This window comes from Biomphalaria glabrata, chromosome 18 (assembly GCF_947242115.1).
Source record: "Biomphalaria glabrata chromosome 18, xgBioGlab47.1, whole genome shotgun sequence".
NCBI lineage: Eukaryota > Metazoa > Mollusca > Gastropoda > Planorbidae > Biomphalaria > Biomphalaria glabrata.
The window spans coordinates 24,621,477-24,648,611 of record NC_074728.1 but is presented as its reverse complement, the minus strand read 5'-3'; the positions used below and the strand labels follow the sequence as shown (position 1 = coordinate 24,648,611).

Sequence of the window (27,135 nt, the reverse complement as noted above, 5' to 3'; positions counted from 1 at the left end):
TAATTTGTAAGTGAAAAAAATGTAATAAGTATGTGACGAAATGTAATAAGTATCTGACAAAATGTAATATGTATGTGACAAAATGTAATAAGTACGGACAAAATGTAATATTATGTGACATAACTGAGATTGACTTACCATAGTGATGTTATAGCCTTGACCCAAGACTAGTCCTTCTGGTCCATCCTCTCCTATCTCATCTTCAGCAACCTGAAAGTAATAACATGACATCTTACAGAAGTGTTGAGTGCTAAGAAACAGCAGTTGTAGTGGACACTTGTTTACTGACACATCAAAGATCTATTTTTGTTTGTTTCTTCACGCTCAAGAATTTGTTTTTTGTTTTGTTTTAGACATTTTGAACAATCCTCGGGCTATCAAGAGACCTACATGTCCAAAGGAGAACAGACATTCAGAAAGAAGGTCAAAAATTAAAAGGACAGCAGAGAAAACTTTAAAAACTAGGCTTAAAATTTAATTGATGAAACAAAATAAATTAAAGGCATTAGAAATGCAATATTTCTATATGAAGTCTCAGATAAAGTAACTTTTTGTTTTTGAGAACAAGTCCTTTGACTGAGTCATTGGAAAATCTATTTCTTTTAACAAGTTCTCTGCAGTCTGTGCATAAAAACAAAAAAAAAAAACAAAAAAATTTTGAAAAGAAAGATCTACAGATCTTGAGGAGCTCTGAGTAACAGATTACTCAAGATCAACCTTAAATATATAAAACCAATGTTTGTGAAGAAGTCATTGAAAACAAAAAAGAATTGGTACTGGTTAAATGACTGAACATCCCGTACATTAGTACCTAATTCCTTTAGATACTATACTCATGACAATATAGGTTTACTCCATTTATAGGTGAGTTTGTGTGTTTAAATTAGAAGATATGAAGGAATAAATTTGATTTCAAACATCTTTAAGAATCCAGGAAAATAATGGCGTAAAGCAAGTATAGGGCAATTAAACCCTAAACTAAGGAAAATGAGGTTTGTTAGGCAATATAAGTAATTCCTCTAGAAATGAAGACTCTGAAACTAAGCAACTACTGCCATACAGATGATCTATAGGAGCTTACCCAGAAAGAAAAGCAGGCTTCTTCTTATATGATACCTAAATTCTATTTCAGGCTAGCTCAGGCAACCCATTCTATGCTCTAATAGCACTAGGGAAGAAGGAGCATTTGTACAAATTAGTCCTAGCATATGGAACGAGGAATGTGCCTTTATCTTTGTGTCTTTCTGAGAATTTTAATTTTGTTTTTGTATTTGAAGATTATGGTTCAGTGTTTTATGTATAATTGCTACTTTAATTTTAAGTCTTCTATCCTGCAGGCTTTCTAGTCAAATGTGAATATTTGTTTGTTATGAATCTCACTGCCTGTTCCAGTTTCTTAATGTGTTCTTGAGTTGAAGGGTCCCAAACAGAGGATGCATATTCTATCATTGGCCTAAAAAAGGTTAAATAACAATTTAGTTTTATGTTCTTATTTGATTTATAGGCTTAAGAGCTAATGGTCTTCCTGAAGCATAACATATTGACAGCTTCATTTGTGTTGGACAGCTATTTTAGTAGTATTTATGAGTGGAAATTATTGTAAATTCCCTGAGCCAGAAGCAGTAAACAAATAAGGCTAACACAAAAAGCAAAAGAAAGTGATCAATTGATTACACAACTTGGCACAGAACATGGACAAAGCCGGTCAAAATATGACTACATTGGGACTAGATCTAGGTCTAACTCTCCTATAAATATGGCTACTGCTCATTTAATTATTAATGATAGCTTTTATATAGCGCTACCTTCATGCTTATAGCATGCTCAGAGTGCTATGATCCAATCTCAAGGTTTTTCTGTGCTGCCATTAGGCGCTCAATAAACACAACTCTGCTCGAGTTGGCTGTTGAACCTCAAGCCCCTTCATAGGTAGCCAAGCCAAGCCAAGTTCACGCGTACTTAGCCTCTCGACCACGCTTTCCAATGCATTCTATTTAAAGTAACTCAGTTTTATATTATCTTATTATCTCTTTTATATTAGCTTACCTCAATTACACAGGTCATCAAACTTCTCTTTTCGTAAGCTGCCTCCAGTTTTTTAAACAACATTTTTCTGTGTCAAACAAAAACAGCATTGAAAGATAGACACATGCTACACTACAACATAGCAGTACATATTTACAGGTTGGTGTTTTTTTTTAAAACAATCTTTAAAAGCTTGGATGCAGGGACAACATTGATATAAATATAGCAATTGTTTTTCAGTTTAGAAAGAAAGAACAGGTATCTGATTGAAGGTTGCTGTGATAGCTTTTTGAAAGCAATTTATATTTAAAAAAAAAAATGACAGTCCTATATAGTCCTATGACCAGAGATTCCTGAATGAAATTAGTCCTTTTGAGACAGTTTTTTAGTGCCAGTTTTGTGAATTTTAGTTTTAAGTGGGTGCTTCTATAAGGTTTTCCATTTTAGTGAATTAGGAAAGGATTTTTATTTCTCTAAAGAGAACAGATCAATGGTTTCCTCCATAGCTCCTGTCATTATCCTTAAGCCAATATTTTAAACTTTATCTCTTTTCCTTAGGTTGGTTGGGGATAATGAAGGCCATTTGATCCTCTGTTGATCTTCCTTTTCTAAAGCCAGCCTGGGACTCAAGGATCCAAGTGAGTCTGTTATTCACTACTCTTTCCAAAATTTTACATGTACAGCTAGTGAGGATGATGGGACAGTAACTGTCCAGTTTGTTTCTTTCTTTGTCATGCTTTAGTGTAGGGATCATGATGGCTATTTGTTCTAGATGCTTTGGTTTCTGCCTGATTTCCAGCTTGTGTTAAAAGATTTGTAGCAGTTGTTTTTTTTGGCTTGGGAACCCAAATGAAGAAGAATGCTATTAGAAATTTTATCTGGGCCTGGGGCTTGTTTTTGGTTTGAGGACTTTTAGGGCTTCACCTAATTCCTTCCTATTTAGGTTTTTAATAGTTCCTGAGGAGTAAGGTGGTTTTCTTGGATCTATGTATTTATCTTTATTTCTTCTTTCATTGATTCATATTTGTCACATGTTTTGAAAATACTTTATGAATTTGTTCACTGCTTCTTTTCTTTTTGGGGGTTTGTTTGTCCCCTTTTACTATAACTATACGAATTGTTCTGTTTTAGTTCTAAACAAGGCATTTTGCAATTCACCATCTTTAGTTTTCAGTTTTTTCATACCAACTTTTTCTCATAGCTGAAAGATAATTTTTCCTGAAAACTGTGTTAGCTGCTTTTAGATTTGTATCTATTTCTTCAATAGTGGCATTGTGTTGTAGGTGATTAGACCAGTTAGGAATATATTTCTTGCTCGTCTAAGAATAGATTCCTTAGCTGCTGGGAGGATTCCTTTGGAGAAAGTTGAGTATGGCTTGTTAACCTAATTTGATTTCTAGTTTATTGTTGCATGTATACATCTAAGGGTTTTGAGAATAAATTATAGTGAGCTCTTTTTGTAGTTCTAGTTGGGGATTCGGAGTATTCTGATGTTTTGTAGGAGGTATCAATACTGATGTTATGGGCCTGTGGTCATTTGTGGCTAGCTGATTGATAACATCTCTTGTGCACTATTTGGATATTTTGTTGTTTGCAAAGGCTGGATCTGTTTATGTTAAGAAAGGCTGGATCTGTTGATGTTAACCAAGGCTAGATCTGTTGATGTTAACCAAGGCTGGATCAGTTGATGTTAACCAAGGCTGGATCAGTTGATGTTAACCAAGGCTAGATCTGTTGATGTTAACCAAGGCTGGATCAGTTGATTTTAACCAAGGCTAGATCTGTTGATGTTAACAAAGGCTGGATCAATTGATGTTAACCAAGGCTAGATCTGTTGATGTTAACCAAGGCTAAATCTGTTGATGTTAACCAAGGCTAAATCTGTTGATGTTAACCAAGGCTAGATCTGTTGATGTTAACCAAGGATAGATCTGTTGATTTTAACCAAGGCTAGATCTGTTGATGTTAACCAAGGCTAGATCTGTTGATGTTAACCAAACTCTTTGAGAAAAAAAGTTGGTTTATCCTCTATTTTATTTACCATGACAAGTCTTTTTTTCTGCATATCATTCTTTCATTTTTTCTCACCTGGTGTTAATGTCTTGGTAACACCAACTCTGAGAGTGACTGTTGATATCCCCTAAAACAATACATTCTTCTTGGATAAGAGTTTATATGCAGCCAAACTCAAGTCTGGTGGGAAGTAGCAGTTAAACATATTTACATTTCCTTCTGGAAGAATCAGCTTTGTGCCCATTATTTTTGATTATGTTGAGTTCTATTTCTGGAATTTCATTTTTTATTTGAGTGAGGATTCCTACTTGGGTCTGTTTTCTCTGCTTAGTCTAATGTAGGTGTAGCCTCTAATGGAGAAACCCAGGTTACTATCCAAGAAAGTTTCTTGGATTCAACATCTATTTCTTTCTCATGCAGAAATATTTTTAGAGCTACTTTTTTTTTTCTTTTGGATGCCCTTTGCATTTCATTGTAAGATTTTTAGATTTTTGTCTTGGATTGTTGGCCAGTAATTTTTCCTTCTTGGTCTCTGCTTCTGGCTCCACAAGCAGAGATAGAAGAACCACCAGCTCGCTTGTGTGGGCTCCTTCAAGATGGAGAGCCCGTCCCCCTACCTGTGCTGCTGGATTCCACAAGAAAAATGCCACATTTATTAGAATCATCACTGAACCCCAATATAGATGAGGGTTGCATGTCAATGTGTTATTTGCCAGGAGGCCCATTGACTCTGATTTCAGACAGCTTTTCTTTTTGGATGCGCTTCCATATCCTTTGATCATCCAAGATCATCTACAAGGCAGCATTTAGTTTAAGAGTTTTCTCTCATAGATGAATTGCTATCCCTAGCTAATGAACTTCATCTACCCGGGTTTAGAGTTACAGCACCATAAACTTGCCTTTTGCAATCATTTCCCTGGATTTCTGAGTTTTTTTTTAGTGAGCATCCAAGCCACTGGATTACCCCCAACCAATATTTGAAAACCAGTTGGTCCACGGCTGTTTATTTGGTATTCACAGCTAACTCTCACATCTAAGGGTACTTCACCTATACACCACCTGGGGTCGTGGTTGGCAGAAAGTGGTAGCTCCCCCAAGAACCAATCAGCAAGGTAGTATAAATACACCGAAACAAACATCAAACTGTAACAACCAAATTTATCGATATACATACATTGAAATATGGCCCAATATGATGCATAACTCACTTGATATTTTCATCCTCCAAATCATAAGACTCTAAGTCCAGTAATTCAGCCAATCCACCTGCAAAATGTGGTTAAATCAAAAGCTTAGTTTAGTAAGGTCTGAAAGATGGATTTCAAAAAAAAAAAAAAAAAAGTTAAGTCTGTATTAAAAAAAAAAAAAAAAAGAGTTGGGTCTCTGACACCCTAATAAAGAATAGAATAAGTTAAGCCACAAAACCAAAGTAAAGCACCCTAAAAAGTTGAGTTAATGGATTGTGTTAAGTTAATTAAAGTTTGGAATGGAGAAAGATGGTCATCAGATCGCATGTGGTGCACAAACAGAAAAAAAGGACAGATATAGGAAGGTGAAGGTTGGGTGAACACTATGTCTTGACACAAATTATACCTAATATGCTGTTACAAAGGAACAGAAGAAATAATAGTTACAGGCCCCCTTTTTAGTGGATGGCCTCTGACTAAGTAGATTGAGGCAAGAATTGTACTTAAAAAATCCAAACAGTTCTTCTTCTTCGTTGAGATGAACTGCGCAGTGGTCTCCAAATCAGGGAGCTCTCCATATAGTTTCTATTGGGGTGTTTTGGGGCCAGAGTCTTGTACAGACCTCTCGGTAAAAAGGGCAGTTTTGGAGGACATGGTCAGCATTCTCCGGTGTGACACTCCACATGGGCAGTTTTCAGTTCTTATATTTATTGCTACTTGCTTTTTCTTTACATTATATATCATTTAGTTTAACAACTTGGTAGAGTAATCCTTAGTGTAGATAAAAAAAGATCATCTATTTTTATGGCCGGTGGTTGATGAGGGTTTCATGTGGCCAGCTCAACAACCATCTTTACATTTACCAACTAATGTTAATGTCAGGTATCCATTAGAGCTAGTTGGCCACAGCAACATCCTAAAAGTCCAAAAAATTAAAAAAAACAACATTCTTTACCCAAATTTGAACCCACAGTTTGGAAGCCAAGCACTTTACAACTCAGCCACCATGCCCACCCCAGGTACCATAATTAAAGATGGAAATGTTTACTACATGACCTTTGGCTTGAATAAACTAGTTTAGCGAATACTAAGATGTAGCCTTGATAATTGTCCTACGGGCATTGAAAGAGAGTATCAATACAAAGCTTCCAGGACATAAGTGACAAGTTAGGCTAACAAGAGAACAGATTAGATTTAATGATTTATCTTATCTTATTTTATATAATACAGACGTTACTTCAAAAAAGAAGATGATTACATCCTACGCATCATGCATTTAGTCATGCATATTAACCAATGACTTAAATTCTGCCAAGTCACTGGTTTTCCTGGCTAGCTCAGGCAACCCATTCCATGCTCTAATAACGCTAGGGAAGAAGGAGTATTTGTACAAATTTGTCCTAGCATATGGGACGAGAAATGTACCTTAAACGAGGAATGTGCCTTTATTTTGGCTTACATGATATGTAACTTTGGTTCACGGAAATGCCAGAATTGTAATGAAATAAATCATTAAGTAAGAAAAAAACTAAGATAAAAAAGCTAGAGTAGACAAATTGCTATTACCAGTAAAATCGACAAGAGCATCCGAAGTTTGACCTGAGGTCATTGATTGGTAGTCACCAAACAATCTGGAAAAAAAAAAGATTGTTAAAAAAATTAGAATTAATATACTTTAGTCAACAAGATTCATTAAAAGAATTAGTAAATTATTTACTCCTAATTACAAAGTAAAGAAATGCAATAATGAGTGTAATAATAAAAAAAAAAGTAAAGTACCCCTTTAAGATCTTGTGATCTATAGAGCAGATGATGTAAAGATCATCTGTTTCTATGGCCAATGGACACAAATGTGTCTTTTGGCCAGCAGAACTGCCTTTACTTTCTCCAACTAATGTACCCATCAGAATAGGATGGATTTAGGGGTGCCCTAAAGTTTAAAAATCTCAGACTTCACTGTGCTTTACCACTCATGACCTGAATAACGAATGTAGATGATTGTAGACAGAGAAGTATTTTTATATTGAGCTTTCTAAGAGGGATAACTGGGTGGCTGCCTGGTCGGGCAGTCTGCATGCTGGACTGTCATTCAGATTTATCCATGGTCCTGGGTTCAAACCCTGCCCGCTCCCATCCGCCCCGTCGTCCTGCGGGAGGTTTGGACTAGGAAGTAAATTATCTTCAGCTTTGAAGGAACATCAGAAACATGAAAAACATTTTACAACAAACTTACTTGGCATAAGCTTTTTCCAAAAGTGCTGACCAAAACTCATTTTTCTGGTTGGAGTGTATAAAGATTAATTGTCCTTCTTTTGTAGGTAGTCTATCATCTATCACAACCTCTATCCATTGGCCGAATCTCCAAAAGTTAAAACGGAAAATACCAGCATAGGGACTGGTGTCACTGAACTCCTGGTTCTTGATATCCGGAATAACCTGTTTCCATAACATTTTAAATCAGTCACAGAGTCACTTTAAACAAAACAGTAAAAAAAAAAATTAAGCTAGATAAAATCCACTAATAATTAGATTAAACCATGAAAATCATGAGGAAAATGAGTGAATGAGAGAGAGAGAGAGAGAGAGAGAAATAGAATAAACTTATAAATGTACTTCTATAAGCATGTGAAAGAATAGATTAGAAAACATAATTTAAAGATTGAATTTAAAATTGCCATCCTCAAAAAAGGAAGAAATGAATCACCTGAAGGAGACACGAGCACATTAAATTAATACAAGTTTAATTGTATTCAATCTTTCTTTTAAAAAAAAATCTACTATCACTATCCTCATGTTCTTCTTTTAACTTATCAACTAAATATTTTGTTTTCTTTAAACTTTAGACTCAAACAAAACATAATATATGCAAACATTCACTTTCCAAACCATCTGTTTTGATATCCCTACTGTCTGATTATCTGATATCACTACTCGAAACAATCACTGATATGCCTAATAACTGTCCAATCTGCCAATAATTTTGTTCAACTACGTCTTAGCATCTGTCATATAACCTACTCATCAATCTGTTAGTTCTTCTCACATAAACTGATGGCATTATTAATAGCAACAAAAATAAAAGTTTACATTTGTGATTATTTTTTTTTGCATTAATAAATAAACAAAAATAAACAGATTAAAGATAATGACATTATTTAATTAATACTTAATTTGATAGATCTTGTCTAGGTTATATTAAAGATCAAGAACTAGAATAAATCTAGATTTAAAACTGTTTTCTAGATCTTTTCTTGATTTAGATTTAATTCAGATCTAGATCAATATAAATCTAGAGTTATTTTCGTAAAGCAAACACCCCCCATATTTTCTGATATTAGGAAACACTCCACGATATTTGTTAAAATGATTCTTTATTTTCAAAACTATGTCAAAACTAGTCTATTTTTGTGTGTGCATGCTCCATTTCTTTATAGTTCAGAAAGATTTAGTTTTGACTACTTTGAAAAAACAAAGGTTTTACTGGGGCTCAAAGTCCACTGGTATGACGATGTCACTTTTTCCTCCAGGACAGATGGAGGGTAGGTCTGGAGGTAAGAAGATTTTTAACACCATTGAGGTATCAGCTAAATAAAACCTATCTAAAATGCTCCTAAATTGGCCTGGAAACACATGCATGTCATAGCCTATGTATAAATAGGGTGTTCCACAATATTCATTTATCACTATCAATAACAAAAACTCTTTATCAATATCAATTATAATACTATTTTAATGTTAAAAATGCATATATAAGGGATGTAGCTCACGACTTGGAAATAAAATTTTCTTTGGTTTTGTAATATTTTCTTAATTTTGTTATTTACTGTAGATGTTAAACCAAGTGTGATGTGAATAGGTAAGAAGAAAGGGAATATCGCTGCTGGGTAAAAAGAAGGAATATCGCGATATGCTGGTCCATTTAAGCTGTCCAGCTGGCATCTCAATTATAGTCAATTATAGCCTAATCTAGCATGTTATTATTTTACATTCTAACTTTATGTGAGAGATACAACAATTAAAAAAATATATTCGGGGGGGGGGGGGGGGGGGAGATGGTAGTATGAAAAAAAAGTTTTTATGGAGTGGGGTGGGGGACAACAGAGACTTGCTATGAAATAAATGCATACAATGTGGTGAAATCGTATGCCCTTTTTTGATGTTAGTTCAACATCTTGAGGATGTGTTCACATCATTTATTGATAGACAGTCAAGGTGTGATATAAAAAAAAAACATTGAGGATAATAATATTTGTAAAAACAAAAGTGTGTATTAGTTCGTTAGCGTACCGAGAGTGTTAGTTAAGTTGCAAACTTATTGACCTCACCATCTTTAACATATTTTATTGTAAATAATATGCCAAGTGAAACAAAACAATATTTATCTACTTTTTATTGCAAATGGATGACAAGTTTATAAATGTTTGAGTTTTTTTCCTAGAACAGGACTAACTATATTAATATTAAATAGATCTCTATAAACATTCAAATGCAACAAAAATGGTGAGCCAGCGGCTGAGCAGGCAGCATTCAAAATTACAATGTGTAACAATATCAATAGATCTAGATATCTATATTATATATATTAATATATATCTAGTAATACAAACTAACAAAGGCGATCCATAGGCAGCAACTTCAAAGGCCTGTTTTAGTATATTAAAAGTATTAAATCTAAATTCTATATCTATTTTAGATTCTAGCTATGACTAGATTTAATTATCATGACATCATGATCATCCCATTCATCAAAATCATCATAATGCCAATCAATAAATTATGACGGTTAATTATGGGCATGGTCGCAGGTCGGTATTGACAGTGACGAGTGAGTGAGTGACAGTATAAGTATTCTTACTATTCTCATTATTCTGATTTCTGAGTAGACTCTATAATTATAATAATAATACTGTATTGTCATTGTTTAAATAGTTTTTTAATTGAATTTTCATTTCTAAAATTTAGATCTAGATGATAGATGAATACCGAAAAGAAATATATTACATATTATTATTGGTTCTACTTAGTCTTAGTCCTTCTACACTTATTTAACACAATCATGACAATTGAATGGCTGAATGACAGTGAATGAGTTACAGACCATCACTAACACAAACTCATTGAAACTGTGACAAACGTACTTTGGTAACTTTGACTTTGAATTGCAAGGTAACGAAGACAAAGGTAGGTCTAGATCTAGTTCCAACGAAATATTGACAAACAGAATCGGTTCAAAAATCATTTTCCACAAACTAGATATCTAGATTCTAGGTCTATTATATAGATCTATCTAGATCTTGACTAATCTAGATTATTCGGTATTTTAGTCTGCTAGTGAGCCTAGTGCTAGTCTCGATCTCTAGCTATTATACAGATCTAGTCTAGATTCTAGATCGAAGATTTAATAGAAAAACGCGAATGAAAAGGAATATTATTACTAGACCTAAATCACATACAGGTATAATATATATATAGGTCTGTGTACTAAATCTAGATATAGTTCTGTTGTTTTTTTGTCCAAAATAATGTGGACCACAAATTTTAAAGCTCATATGGATCATATTAGTATTGTACTATCCAAGATATATAATAAAACGAAAAAAAAAACTTTCTGACACGTCGAAATTCGGATATTTTTTATCCCTATTGTGGGGGCCACTTTCTATCATAGACCATATCCCCACAGCCCGACAGGCCCTCCCTTAAATCCCGCCCCGTTTGCTAAAAGAAAAATCTTACTCTGGAATAAATGTAACCTAACACAACTACACCAAGCTGCATTAAACTTTCAACAAACATTCTTATTAGAAAAAGACATTAACCAACCAGTCGATGACCTCTGGAATTTCATTAAAAACCATCTTAAAAGCATTATAGAAAATCATATACCAACTAAATACACATCAAACAAAATAAATAAATGCTGGTTTAATAATAGACTAAAGAAGCTTTGTAAACAGAAGGAAAACCTATATAGAAAATTTAAAGAAACTAATGCAGAAAGAGTTTACAAAAAGTATATAAAAATTAAACACTTAACCCAAAAAGTAAGCAGACAGCTGCAGAGTGAATACATAAACAATGTAATATCTAAAGATAACAACAAAAACCTACGGTCATACATTAAGTCTAAGAAAATGGAAACAACAGGCATAGCGCCATTAAAAGATGAACATAACATAATACATAATGATAATGAAACTAAAGCAAACATTCTAAACAAATACTTTGCATCAGCATTCTCAGCCCCAGGAGACAAAGACATATTACTGAATTTGAACCAAGTAGACAACATAGAAGATATAGTAGTACAAGAAAATGGAATTCAAAAACTATTAGCCAACACCAAACCAAATAAAGCTTCTGGACCTGATGGTATTCCAGCTAGATTACTCAAAGAACTAAGTAATGAGCTAGCCCCATTGTTCAAAATACTCTTTCAGGCTTCACTTAACCAGGGCAGAGTACCAAAGGACTGGAAAGAAGCTAATGTCACCCCCCTATTTAAAAAAGGAGAAAAATCTGACCCAGGAAACTACAGACCAGTATCACTTACCAGCATCACATGTAAAATCCTAGAACACATAATATGTAGCAACATCATAAACCACTTAGACAAACATAATGTCCTCACACCATAGCCTACCAACATGGCTTTAGGAAATATAGATCATGTGAAACACAACTAATAGGACTAATTGATGATTTTTCAAAAGGTTTAGATAATAGTGAACAAATAGATGCTATCTTACTAGATTTTTCTAAGGCTTTTGACAAAGTTCACCACCATAGCTTGCTTAAAAAATTAAAATATTTCGGCATTAATGGTCCACTGCATCAGTGGATTAAAGACTTTCTGATAGGGAGAGAACAAACTGTAATAATAAATGGTTCTAAATCAACACCGATAACAGTAAACTCAGGTGTACCTCAAGGAACAGTCTTGGATCCACTACTATTTTTAATTTACATAAATGATTTACCAAATTGCATTACTTCAGGAACAAAAGTCAGATTATTTGCAGACGATTGCATAATATATAGAACAATAGAAACAACACAAGACACAGATATTTTACAAAGAGAATTAGATGAATTACAGAAATGGGAATCAAATTGGAGCATGTCTTTCAACCCAGAAAAATGTCAGTTGTTAAGAGTAACAAAAAAACTAAAACAAATTAATTCCACTTATCTTATTCATGGCAAACCAGTAACACAGACTAAACACGCAAAATACCTAGGTGTTATAATAAATGAAAAAACTGTCATGGAATCCACATATTGATGAAACTACAAAAAAATCAAACAAAGCATTAGGATTTATTAAAAGAAATTTCTATAAATCAAATAAGAAAATAAAACTAAAATGTTATTTAACCTTGGTTAGGCCAATAATAGAATATGCATCCTCTGTTTGGGACCCCTCAACTCAAGAAAACATTAAGAAACTAGAACAGACACAAAATAGAGCAGTGCGATTCATAACAAACGAATATTCACATTTGACTAGAGTAACACCTTTAGTAAAATCACTAAATTTAGAAAGCCTTCAGGACAGAAGGCTCAAAAGTAAAGTAGCAATAATACATTAAACACTGAACCATAATCTTCAAATACAAAAACAAAATTTAATAAAATACTCTGAAAGACACAAAGATAAAGGCACATTCCTCGTCCCATATGCTAGGACAAATTTGTACAAATACTCCTTCTTCCCTAGTGCTATTAGAGCATGGAATGGGTTGCCTGAGCTAGCCAGGAAAACCAGTGACTTGGCAGAATTTAAGTCATTGGTTAATATGCATGACTAAATGCATGACGCGTAGGACGTAATCATCTTCTTTTTTGAAGTAACGTCTGTATTATATAAGATAAGATAAGATTAACACAACAGTAGATTTAAGCAGTAATGCTCCACAACAGAAATCTGAATATTAGCGCCTAATCTATGAAGTCAACAAAGTAAGTATAGCAGTAGACTTTTAGAATAAGCACTAAATGAACTAGAAAACACACGCATTTCTCTTTGAAAACACCATTGAAAGGATGAGGATGGCTGCCTGGTCGTGCGGTTTGCGCGCTGGACTGTCGTTCGGATTTATCGACGGTCGAGGGTTCAAACCCTGCCCGCTCCCATCCCCCGTCGTCCTGCGGGAGGTTTAGACTAGGAAGTAAACTATCTTCAACTCTGAAGGAACATCCGAATTATGTAAAACAAACAAACAAACAAGATTCAGTTTGATTTATCAACAAAACGTTTTTTGACACATGTCCAAGTTATGAAATACTTTATCTCAGATAAAATAAATATTTTTATAGGTCAAAATATAAAAGATAGCTACTTCTAAAACATGTAGTTGGATGCAATTGTTGATATACCGCTTAAATTCACGTTTTCCCAACGTCTTGTCAAAAATAATAGTAGGTATAATTTTAATAGCGTTTTAAAAAAAACCTATTTAGGCTCCACGCGCTATTCTGTCTCCAAGCGCTATTAGAACATATAATAACAAGAAACGGGAGTTAAGATGGCAAACTAATAAAATAAGTTTTGAACAGGAAGGTTTATATCATATACTAGGCCCTATATTGCATAACCATAAATAGTAGGGCTACTATTCTACTAAAGACCTACCTTGTTCCACAGCTTTGGTTCATGGGCCAGGGCCGTGCACGCTGTGATGAACCAAGTACTTTTTATTTCCCCTGTCACAAGGTCATCGCAGGTAGCTCCATCGACCACAAGACGAGGAGCTTTACAGAGTTCCTAGTCACAATGTGTTCAGTTATACAAAGAGAGTCAGCTTATAGTATAAACGCTTACAATAATAGCAAGAACCTCCACGTTTAGAAAGCAATGACTTTTAGAAGGTACACCATTTTGATTGATTTAGGAAACCAGAACAAGAGCTCAGAGGTCTTCACGAAGAAACAAAAAAAAAAAAAAAAAAAGGTAATTAAGATTGCAACTAGATTACTGTGATAACACTGAAACGTTACAGATGCGGTCTTTCGGGGTAGCAAGTGGGGCAACCGCTCAAGGCTCCACGCCTGAGGGGGGGGGGAGCCCACGATGGGGATATTCTATTGTCACCATCAGCCTATCATAAGAAAATGCTGGGCCGCTGTCATACATTCTAATGCACCGCAACAATCCGTTATAGACTGCAGTATACTGTGTTGGAACTTCTTCTCAATTTGAAGTTGATTTGTCATAAAAATAACGTGCATCATTAAGTTGGTTAAAGCTAGACCATTAAATTATATTTTATAAAAAAAAAATAATAAAAGTTATGTATGACTTGAATTCGAACTCGAGAGTCCAAACCTCATTGAGTTAATATAATAATCACTGCGTCAACGAAGTACTTTAGAAAATAGAAGGTTGGGGAGGGGGGGATAACAAGTGACTTGCGCTGGAGTTTGGATTTAAGTGAGGAGAATTCGCGCAACACGTCCACCTAACTCTCTCACCCTAAAGCCCGCCCTTTTCCGGAAGCAAGATTTAAATTGGTCAAGACATCCGGGTAAAGTTTGGGTGCAGTGCAGAGACTTTCTGTGCGTCTTGTCCTGCTCTTGAGTGCTCCACAGCTTTGTGATTCTACTTGCCTTTCTGTCCGATTGGTCTAGTTTTGTGACGTTAAGCACAGGCCGCCAAGTCCAGACTTCACATGCTAGGTTTGACAGAACCTCAGTGTACTGAGTGCCATTGACACGTCAGATACCCTCTACCGGGGGTGTATGGGGTATCTGGGAGGGGTAGCACCTCTAGTAGACAGGCAGTCGTACCCTCTTTTTGAGGGTAGCTTAGCTCACTCTTGGTCCCCACTCGGTATCCAACTCTCACCTGTGGCTCCAAAAAGCTGTAGCATGCGCAGCGGCCACATCCCGGAAACGGCTTCGATTGGCCGTCTAAACCAGAAGGTTTATAATTATCTCTTGTTAGTTTCAAATGATCTAAGTCTCTACTCAAAGTATAAAGTGGACTAATTCAACTTATACCATCACATCTATCAAGTACAAATTCTTTCTCTTGTTCGATACAAAAACAAAATAATTGATTACCAATAGTAAATTAAATAATTGGTTAATTGTTTTTTAAATTGATTCTTGTTTTGTCAAGCACAAGAAATAATTGTGCAAAATTTTAGCGTCAGCCGAGATTGTGTGTGGGAAAAATAACGTGCACAAACTTTTTATGAGACAGACAAGAGATTTGACATAAGCTTTGTAAAAAGTAACAGATTACATTGAACGGTTAAAGTGATACGATGGAGTTGGATTTAGACGATCACATTTCATTTTGAAATACAAATTTTCGATATCATAGTAACCGTTCTAAAAAGTATCAAATGAAATGGCAATGTCTTCGAGTATATTGAACAGTGTTAACCTTCGTGTCGAGCTCTTCTAAAGCAAACATTATAATAATTGTTAACGACACCATCTACACCAGCCAAACAAGGAACATACAAAATACTTGTTAAGGAAATAAAGCTTATATTCGGGGAAGAACCGCACGATAACCGCCATTTTTATCTCTATTTTTCTGTATGAAACACAAATTGTTAATTAAAACTAATTAACTAAGTGGTACATTTTTCATTGATTCATGTGTTGTCATCGACAATGAATAATTGTGCAAAGTTTCAACTTGGTCCTAGAATAGACGTGGGAGATAGAACATGTACAATATTTGTACCAGACAGACAGAATGAGTTGATATAAGCTTTGCAAAAAATAAAGATGTTTTAACTTCATACACAAGGACCAAAAAAAATTAGTCATACATTAGGTGATAAAAAAAGGACAAAAATATGCATTCCATTCACATGATTAAAATTTACGAAATACGGAAACAGTTAAGGCCAATAATTGTCATAACAAATTTGTGAAAAAAAAGTCTTATTTAACTCTTTCTTTCCTAACTGATGATACCAGCGTTGATTCCACCAGAATGTGGTAAATAATTACGAAGAGAAAGAGTTAAAAGTGTATTCTTACCTTTGGCCGTTTCCATAATATGTCGGGATCTACTTTATCAAAATATAAAGACTTTTCATTGGCTGGGAATTCTACGTCCTCAAATAAAACTCCCTTTTCAAGACAGCTTTTCTTTATCTTGGAATAGTTTTGAGAGCGGAAATTTACTACCATGGTTTATTCTGAACCAGAATTTATCACAGCAGCACTATAATAAAAAAAAAGTTGACTTAATAATGTAGAATATTGAAACAGTACAACACGTGATTTCATATAAAACGATGTTAATCGAGAGTCTATTGCTTTGGAGTTGACTGGTGAGTTTCGAACTGGGGAACGCTTTTCAACATCAATGTTGCATTTAGTCACGCGATCTTATTGAGAAAACAACGGTCACGTGACAACCATCATGAATTAAAACATGAGATCGTAAATTATATAGAAGAGATAGAGCACCATGTGGCTAAATGTTGTTTGTTTACGGTTGGTGAATGAGGTCCATTGGTCATTTTAGTTCCACCAGAAATGAAGTTTGTCATTTTTGTGGCTTTCAAGAGGGCTGGAATGTCTTCTCTTATCAACTAAAATCATTGTTTACTAAGCAGTGGTCCTCAGTACACTTTTGTATGGCTCTGTGATCTGGTTGCTTTATAGGAGGCATAGAGGGCTTCTCGAAAAAACTTAGGAAGACACAAAGATACTCAAAGAAGGGCCCTTGCCAAAGTCAAGCCCTAAGCTGAATGTCTTCTCTTATCAACTAAAATCATTGTCTACAAAGCAGTGGTCTTCACCACACTTTTTTATGGCTCTGTGATCTGGTTGCTTTATAGGAAGCATATAGGGCTCCTCGAACGAACTTAGGGGGACACAAAGATACTCAAAGAAGGGCCCTTGCCAAATCAGGCCCTAACGACGTAAAGTCAATTTAAGTAGACCTCCCGTGGACAACGGCTTTGTCTGCGTTAGTTCTGTCTAGATATGCAGGTCACAAATGGGTTTGCATGGTCATTCGAAATATTGCACTTAAGAATGATTCTTATATTCGAAATCTTTATATGGTTGTAGAGTAAAACAACTTCTTAACCTCTTTAGATTTAGAGTTTAAACTGAATCGAGAGTATAAAAAAAAGGCAGCCATGCTTTAGACAAATTTTGAAGTCAGAGTAGATAAGAATTCTACTTAATAATCATTACACCAATTGAAAGTAACAAACACATTATATTGACGAATTCACATTATTTACAAATAAATGTAAATTGTGAGGATTAATTGGGAAACAAAGTGAAGTCATCATAGTCATCTTTGAGTTCATAAGAAAATAAAGTTAATAAACAATAAAAAAAAAAAGTTGTTTACTACTATTAAAGTTCTATTTGACTTTAACCCCCTCTGATGAATCATAATATTTTCAACTTACGATGCCCTATAAGGTTTGTACGTGCCTCGGATTGTTGTTAAGATCTATGGCGTAGCAATGTACCGGAGCACCCGGTTTTTATGATAGGATGGTGCCCCACTCATGTAGCCTTACTGCTGCAACGATAACCTGGTGATTCTACACGAATAAGTCGTTTAGCTCCAGTGAATTTAGAATAGCACAGCTCCTACATCGGCTCCCTGTGAGAGTAATAGTCAATTACAAGGAAGTCAGTTTGTCATCAGTGTATCTAGTAAAGTTTCTCTTTCAGACTTTGTAATCTATAGGGCAGATGATGCTAAGGTTATCTGTTTCAAAGGCTAATGGTTAACAAGGAGGTTGACCAACCGCTTTTACTTTCCCAACTTAAGTCAGGTAACCATTAGTTAGAATTGGTTGGACTCAGGGGCGAAATTCAAAATACCAGTCTTCACCAAGATTCGAGCCCAGGAACCAAGGTTCAGAAGCCAATCGCTTAACTACTCAGACACCATGCTGCTAGCTGTGTTGCGTTGTTCCCTCAAATATTAGGAATTGTGGGCCATTTAAGTAGGCCTACTTACACAAAAGGTTTAGAACTCGTTCCTTATTGATCTCAGACAACCACATTCTTCTCAATATGTTTTAAACAGGTAAGTCTTAATGTTCTTCTTGAATGTTTGTTTGTTTGTAAAATGTTTTACATGTTTCGGATGTTCCTTCAGAGTTGAAGATAATTACTTCCTAGTCCAAACCTCCCGCAGGACGACGGGGGATGGGAGCGGGCAGGGTTTGAACCCTGGACCATCGATAAATCTGAATGACAGTCCAGCGCGCAGACCACACGACCAGGCAGCCATCCATGTTACATAGGACCTACATCATATTTGTTAACAGTGCTATTTTTATCCCCGAAAACAGCTTTGACAGGCAGACAAAACCAGGTGGAAGGTATCTGACATGCCCAAGACACTCAGTTTATTTTTGTGGTTTAGTCAAATCTAGAATGTGAAGTCTCCATTTGTCGGCAAGTGCGAAAAATCACCCTAGCAAGACTAAATGGACAGAAAGGCAATCACCAGCACAGGCTGTGGAGCGGTTTATAAACAGGATAAGACACATAGAAACGCCGTGGTCTTCGACTGCACCCCTGACGTCTTGGCACAATCTTGCTACCGGAAATGACTTTAGGGCGAGAGTGAGGTCGACATGTTGCTCGAATCTTCTTTAATTTAATCAAAATCTCAGCGCAAGTCACTTAGCCAACAGTACTGCATAAATTATTATGTGTGACCAAAAAAAAAAAAGCCATCCTGTATGTATGAGATGAGCATATTTCTACAAGTATAGTGTCATTGTCATGACATGTATATCTATATCTGTATGTCTTCTTAAAACTTAGAAATGATTATCAGTGTAAAAAAAAGCCTTCAACGCCACTGGCTCTATATCGAACCCTACTTGTTACCTCTTGCCGCTGTACAGTAATTATAGCTAAAACATATTAATCATTACTTGTAAACGAAAGATTGTAGAATCTATGCATTTTTTCTTGAACAAATAATTCTAAGCTTAATAGATTATTTGCTTTATCTTTAAAAATGTGTGTAGGCCTACTATTTTAAGGGATCCAGAGATTCGCGATGGGAACTAGACTCTCGCTCTAAATCTAGATTTGGCTTTTAATATATATTCTTATTAAGAATCAAAGTTCAAAGCGTACAATTTAACTTCAATCGAACACCTGGTCAAGAAAGAGGCATATAGTTCTATTTTATACATAAACTATACTCAAGAGTTTTATATTTGATTTTTTTTTTCAGCTTTTCAAACACATAAACATTTGAGATAGCTCGGGTTAGTGAAACCTTTTACTTATCTTATAGGCCTATAATACAGACGTTTGTAAAATGTATTGTTTGTAAAATGTTTTACATGTTTCGGATGTTCCTTCAGAGTTGAAGATAATTACTTGCTAGTCCAAACCTCCCGCAGGACGACGGGGGATGGGAGCGGGCAGGGTTTGAACCCGGGATCATCAATAAATCTGAACGACAGTCCAGCGCGTAAACCGCACGGCCAAGCATCCATCCTGTTACTTAGATTCCCTTGAACCAAAGTTACATATCATGTAAGCCAAATATGTTAAATCGAATTCGCTAAACTAGTTGTTTCAAGCCATAGGGCATGTAGTAAAAATTTCCATCTTTAAATTGTGGTGCCTGGGGGTGGGCGTTGTGGCTGAGTTATAAAGTGCTTGGCTTCCAAACTGGATAATCTTGGGTTCAAATTTGGGAAAAGAATGTTGTTTTTAATTTTTTTTTTCTTTAGGATGTCCCTGTGGCGAACTTGCTCTAATGGGTACCTAACATTGACATTAGTTTGTAAATGTAAAGATGGTTGTTGAGCTGGCCACACGAAACCCTCATCAACCATTGGTCATAGAAATAGATGATTTTTATAATTTATCTTATCTTATATAATACAGATGTTACTTCAAAAAGAAGATGATTACGTCCTACGCGTCATGCATCTAGTAATGCATGTTAACCAAAGACTGGTTTTCCTAGCTGGCCCAGGCAGCCCATTCCATGCTCTAATAGCACTAGGGAAGAAGGAGCATGTGTATAAATTTGTCCCAGCATATGGAACGAGGAATGCATTTTTATTAGATTTTGATTTTGTATTTGAAGATTATGGTTCAGTGTTTTGGCCTATCTAATCTAATGTATAGATTCTAGAATAATAAAGATTAGAGCTAACTATAAATCTATGATCATTTAGATAATAGATTTACCCTAGATCTAGCTTAGAATAAGAACTAGACCTATATAAAATATAATTACAACATACTAATGTGCAGATCTCTTCAACAAGCAGTGTGAGTTTTTTTTTTAATATTTTTTTTGTTCTAAAATGTGTTTATAAAATAAATGTTGAATCTAGTTAGAAGAGCCGCCACGGGACTTCCTTTTGGTATTGGCGTCATTTTGTTTTAAACTGCAATCAAAACTTATAAATATTTACGTCAATTTTGGATAGGAAACAAAATAAATAATTTGACAGCGATGAGAAGCACAGAGCATCACGTAATATAGGTTTTCATGCTACTGGCAAATCTTACAGGGCAGATGATCTGTTTATGTGCTCTGCTGTTAACGAGGGTGTCATGTAGCCAGCACAACGACAAATCGCCTTTACTTTTCCCCAACTAATGGGCAGATGATCTGCTTATGTGCTCCACTGTTAACGAGGGTGTCATGTGGCCAGCACTTTTCCCCAACTAATGGAACGACCATTAGAGCTTGGTGGACTCAAAGGCGCGCAAATATCCCGAAATTAAAAATACCAGTCTCTTCACCAGGATACGAACCCTGGTCCCCGGTTCGGAAGCCAAGCGCTTTAACGCTCAGCCACTGCGCCTCACTAAAAGAATGACGTTAATATAATGGTAAAAGGGGGGGTGGTAAAGAATGCATCTAGAAAATAATAATGGAGGTTACTCAGTGGGAAAATATAGATATAATTTACATATAAACACATAACCAAAATAAAATACACAGAAAGATACAAAGATAAAGGCACAATCCTTATTCCATTTGCTAGGACAAATAAGTAGAAGTGCTCAGTATTCCCTAGTCTCTGTACGAAATGGGAGTAAATATACAGGTCGCAACTGGGTTTGCGTGGTCATGTGAAATAATATGTAAAACCCTTAATCTTCGGAATGGAAGACGATGACGTTATTAGAGCTTTGAACGGTATTCCTGAATCAGCCCAGAAAACTAATAACTTAGCTGACTTTAAATCTCTAATTAACCAGAATGAACTAGATTAGGCTAACCCATAGATAAGAGTAGGACTTAATTATTGTCAGAGAGATTAAGAGAGAACGTCTATAATTTATAAGATAAATAAGACTATTGCTAAGAGCAGTAAGAATTGAGATTAGCAACAGCAACAGACGAAACGTTATTAGAGCTTTGAACGGTATTCCTGAATCAGCCCAGAAAACTAATAACTTAGCTGACTTTAAATCTCTAATTAACCAGAATGAACTAGATTAGGCTAACCCATAGATAAGAGTAGGACTTAATTATTGTCAGAGAGATTAAGAGAGAACGTCTATAATTTATAAGATAAATAAGACTATTGCTAAGAGCAGTAAGAATTGAGATTAGCAACAGAAACAGACGAAACAAAGTATTTCATCATTACAAATTACAAGGACACTACGGACAGAGATGAGCAAAATACAAGAGAAACACCGTGAAAGCAAATAGAAATCTTATCTTATATAATACAGACGTTACTTCAAAAAAAAAAAAAAGAAGATGATTACGTCCAACGCGTCATGAATCTAGTCAATGACTTAAATTCTGCCAAGTCACTGGTTTTTCTGGCTGGCTCAGGCAACCCGTTCCATGCTCTAATAGCACTAGGGAAGAAGGAGCATTTGCACAAATTTGTCCTAGCATATGGAACTAGGAATGTGACTTTATATTTGTCTTTTTCTATTGGAAGAAAGATCCGTTTAAAAAAAAAAAAAGTACCACAACACGAATATAGATCTTCTCTAATGAAGGAACCTGTAATTTATAAAATTAGATAGCAAAGTATCTTTAACGTTTCACTTTGTATGTAGCTTTGATACGCTCTAAATGTAGTTCTTAAAAGATCTAAATAATAGTAACAATTTTATCTTCTGGTTTTATTATTTTATTTATAAAACTATAGAATTTTGACTAATGAAATAATGAAACATAAATAAAATGCTTTTATAAAACAAACTCTTAATCATCCATTTTCATTTGGTATCCTTTCTGTCATAATAAGACTCTCCATTTCCTGTTCTTCAATAATGTTACTACAGCCTTGCCCAGTTTCACAAACTCCCATATGAACCAAGTCATTGATATTAACTCCGAGCAGAAACACAGATCCACCACTAGAAGCAGGGCACGTGCTTGTATCATACATAAAATTACCTCTGTCTTTTTGCCAGGTTCTGAACGCGACATATTTGTAGCAGCCATGAGGGTGAGCCACTATAATACACAATTTGTCCTCATCTTTCACTTTGGAATATTTCTTGTGGAGCTTAACAGATAAATGTTTCAAATGTTTTAATGCTATCTGTAAGGTCTCAGTAAGCTGACAGTCATTAGTGTCATGCAATTTGAAAGATAATCTACACGTATCTTTCTCATTATCACATTCTAGCAACTGACATTCGAATAATGTTCTGCTTTGTATCCCTGGTCCATCGAAGTTAAGGTAACATTCTGTTTCATTGGCTTCAGTCTCGTTAGAAACTAAATGATGGGATGTCGCAATGATCAGATGTTTATAGTCTGCTCCAGAAGACGCTAGACAGTATTTACACGGGTTTTGAAGATCACATATAAAAATAATTCGTCCACTGCCATTATTTTCTTGATACAATCTATTGAGAACATTCCTATTGGAGTCAGATCCCTGACTTTTCCGACAGAGACGTTTTACTTTTATTTTGACGGTCAATAAACCAAGCTGTTGAAGCAGACGATACAAGTCAGGCGTCCGGAAGCGTGGTGGAAGATTATGTAACTGAAAGCTCTGAAAGAGAATATAATTGTCATGGTGGCTGTTCTTCTTGCAATCTTTTTTGTATTCATTAAGGTCAAACTCATTGTATGACGCACCTACAAAGAAAAAGACACGAAAATATTTAAAAACACATCACTGTATTTAAATCGTTAATTTATAAAATAACATTTGTATAGCACACATTTAACGCCACACTGTCCACTGATAGGATACCAAGCGGTTTGAGCCATTCAGCCACACATCCATTACATATCAGCTGTGTGTAAGTCAAGAAAAGCATTGAATGCATCTTCTTCTTATGCTTCCTACTGTATAAATAAATAGGAGATAAATATGAGTGCGTGTATGTGACGGCGGCGCATTATGAAGCGGGTCTTTCCAAATCTAGTCAAAAGTCTATGTCGGAGAAATTACGTTGCGCAGGTTATAAAAAAAACAACAACACAAAATGGGGCTTTCAGAGAGAGAGAGAGAGAGAGAGAGAGAGAGAGAGAGAGAGAGAGAGAGAGAGAGAGAGAGAGAGAGAGAACGGACCGTATAATTTCATTGCAACTGATACTCACTGGCTAAAAAAAAGTATGCTAGGTCGATAGTTTAAATTTGACCCGTTTATTACAATAAAAAAAAGAAGAAGGGGGTGTACTGGCCTAAATAAACAGTATAAAGCCTGGGAACAAATCAACGTGCGTAGCCTTGTACTTCTAGTATATATATATATATATATATATAAATATATATAGTTCGTCCATCGTGGTCCGATGATGACCACTTTGTCATCCAGGGGGCTGAGGGCTTTGCACTGGGGTTTTATGCCTCCTCATGTGGCTGGTGAGACCTATGTGAGCCCGGAATGTTCGGCCGCACACTGGGCAGGTTATTCCAGCTGGAGCTAGTGTCGTGGGCCTTGCTTTTCTTTTCTGGCGTTTTTCTTCTGCCAGCGTTGTTCTTTTTTCCTCAGCAACCTGTGCGCCAGTTTTCACAGCGTGACGCCATGATGTTACGCTTCTCTCTCCTAATCAGGCCTTCTGTAAACACTGCTAAACACAACACAATACATCAACACATCAAGAACTTGACAACAGAGCTCCACAATATCGGGTACTTTAATAATGAGTGAATAAGTAGATAACAGCCAATACTAGACAATTGGCATCAAACACATCAACAACTAAAATGTCACTCTGTACATCACCGTACAAAACTCTACTGTCTCTCTTTCTGGACTTGTACATCAAAACCTGAGGACTCAACCAGGACCGACCTCATGGCCGACTAACAGTCCCAGTCTCAACGCTCTCCGGTCTTGAACTGCCGCTTTCCTCCACACTGTGTCTCTCGTACACGCAGGCTTTCGATCACATGACCATAACATTGGTCATATTTGCGTGTAATCGTGTAATCGTAGTACTGTCCCTTGTCCATGGCCCCGCTGAATTGAGTGATTCACGTGTGTGTCAGCTGAGCCTATAGTTACCCTTTTACGCAGCCAATAGGGTCATAACAATATATATATATATATATATATATATATATATATATATATATATATATATATATATATATATATATATATATATATATATATATATGTATATGGCTCCTTTTGTCTCGAAAGGCAATGGATGCGCCCAAATGAGTCACTGGTTTTGGCTTAATCTTGAGACGGGGCAGAATCTGGTGTGGCTAATCAAGCCAATTCTAGAACGGCAGACTTTGCCACAATTCGTACATGTGTATGCCTCTGATTTAGGGCTAGCAGACAGGGCAGCTTTCTTTTTATCCCTCTTGATTAAAGCCGCTTCAATTCTTTTGTTCTCAGCAAGGGTTGTCCCAGCACGCACGGTCTGTCTCCATGCACTCCGGTCTTTGGCTATGTTTTCCCACATATTTTCGCTGATGCCTGAGGCTCTCATGTCTCGCTTGCAGACATCTCTATATGTTAGTCTTGGGCGGCCCTTGGGTCTGACTCCTTCCACAAGCTCAGCATATAAGATATCTTTCGGGATTCTACCATCTGGCATGCGGGTGACATGTCCGAGCCAGCGTAATCTTCTTTGTGTCAGGAGAGCATACATGCTGTTCATATTGGCCAACCTTAAAGCTTCCTGATTGGAGACATGGTCCCTCCAAGAGATGCCCATTATGCGTCTCAGGCAGCACAAGTGGAAACTATTCAATATATATATATATATATATATTGCGAATCACGTTATATTAATTAATTATTAAGAGCAAAATAATCGCTCTTACAAAGGTTAGTCAACTGTATAAAGTAGGAATTGTCTTTGTTTTTAAAAAAGTATTTTTCACATTTTACTTGTCACATTGTGAAGGCTGCTTTCCCCAATAAAATCATTCACCATCAAGCAGCGTCGCCTTCGTTGGTTTGGTTATTTTTCGCCGAAAGGAGGAAAAACACATACCTAAAGGCGCCCTTTATTGGGAGCCTGCTACAGGCATAAGAAAAATTGTTAGCCCTCACTTCCAATATGTAGATGTAACCAACCGGGCCTCAAAGCAGTGGACATCAATGTTGACTTATGGGAGGATATGACCATAGACCGCTATATCCAAAGAGATATAACGACAAAAAAAACAAACAAAAAAAAAAAACAAAAAAAAAAAAAACAATGTTACATAGACTGTTTGTGTGGAACCACAAACTCAAAATAGGCCCCTGAAATGGTCCATTCAGGTCCACCCAGGCAGGTAAAAAGGCAGGTTTCAATATTTTCAGAGAGAATATCGTAATGAAATTTTATCAAAGACAAATGACAGAGAAGAACGGAGAAAGAAGTTTGACAGATTCTGTGTGGTGCCCCAACGGCCCAGCAGACAAGGGTTAGTTGAAAGTGAAGGTGAAGCTAGATGTGAACCTGGCCTAACTGATGTCATATAATGATTATCTCATTTATCTAATTGTTTTGTAAAGTGTCAATCTCTTATTCTCAGAACTTTGAATGGTCTAAAATATCATAATGTCGGATTTTCACTATCTAAACGGGACGGATAGACGGACGGACGGACAGACAGACAACACAAAACTAATAGCGCCTTTCCCCCTTTTGACTTCAGCTATAGAAGAAAAGGAAGCCTATTGATAAATAGCTGGTTCTTCGACCACCAAAGAATGTGTGTTCAGATAGGACTCTACGACTAAGGTTCACTACCATTTTTATTTTACATTAACGATTTACCAAATTGCATTAGTTCAGGAACAAAAGTCAGACTATTCGCAGACGATTGCATATTATATAGAACAATAAAAACAACAGAAGATACAGAAATTTTACAAAGAGAATTAGATGAATTACAGAAATGGGAGCATGTCTTTCCACCCAGAAAAATGTCAGTTATTAAGAGTAACAAAAAAGCTAAAACAAATTAATTCCACTTATCTTATTCATGGTAAACCAGTAACAGAGACTAAAAATGCAAAATACCTAGGTGTTATAGTAAATGAGAAACTGTCATGGAATCCCCATATTGATGAAACTATCAAAAAATCAAACAAAGCATTAGGATTTATTAGAAGAAATGTCTATAAATCAAATTAGAACATAAAACTAAAATGTTATTTAACCTTGGTTAGGCCAATAATAGAATATGCATTCTCTGTTTGGGACCCCTCAACTCAAAAAAAAAAACATTAAGAAACTGGAACAGACACAAAATAGAGCAGTGAGATTCATAACAAACGAATATTCACATTTGACTAGAGTAAGACCTTTAGTTAAATCACTAAATTTAGAAAGCCTTCAGGACAGAAGACTCAAAAGTAAAGTAGCAATTATACATAAAACACTGAACCATAATCTTCAAATACAAAAACAAAATTTAATAAAATACTCAGAAAGACACAAAGATAAAGGCACATTCCTCGTCCCATATGCTAGGACAAATTTGTACAAATACTCCTTCTTCCCTAGTGCTATTAGAGC

General features: G+C 35.7%; 1 protein-coding gene across 7 annotated transcripts in view; it reads right to left on the bottom strand.

Moving 5' to 3' along the window:
- Window positions 1–27,135, bottom strand: part of LOC106079730 (calpain-5-like) — a 45,663-nt gene that overhangs the window by 15,997 nt on the left and 2,531 nt on the right. For 2 of the 7 annotated variants that reach the window (XM_056017031.1, XM_056017025.1), the window contains exons 3-10: window positions 17,627–17,826; window positions 16,230–16,416; window positions 13,861–13,992; window positions 7,459–7,661; window positions 6,792–6,856; window positions 5,247–5,304; window positions 2,047–2,113; window positions 139–210 (exon numbers count right to left, since the gene is read on the bottom strand). In XM_056017031.1, the coding sequence (XP_055873006.1) occupies window positions 139–210; window positions 2,047–2,113; window positions 5,247–5,304; window positions 6,792–6,856; window positions 7,459–7,661; window positions 13,861–13,992; window positions 16,230–16,382 (750 nt within the window). In that variant the 5' untranslated portion in view covers window positions 16,383–16,416; window positions 17,627–17,826. Of the gene's footprint in view, window positions 1–138; window positions 211–2,046; window positions 2,114–5,246; window positions 5,305–6,791; window positions 6,857–7,458; window positions 7,662–10,323; window positions 10,602–13,860; window positions 13,993–16,229; window positions 16,417–17,626; window positions 17,827–20,402; window positions 20,421–20,458; window positions 20,616–27,135 lie in introns of those variants that run through there. The other 5 variants (XM_056017026.1, XM_056017030.1, XM_056017028.1 and 2 more) reach the window with 5 other exon arrangements.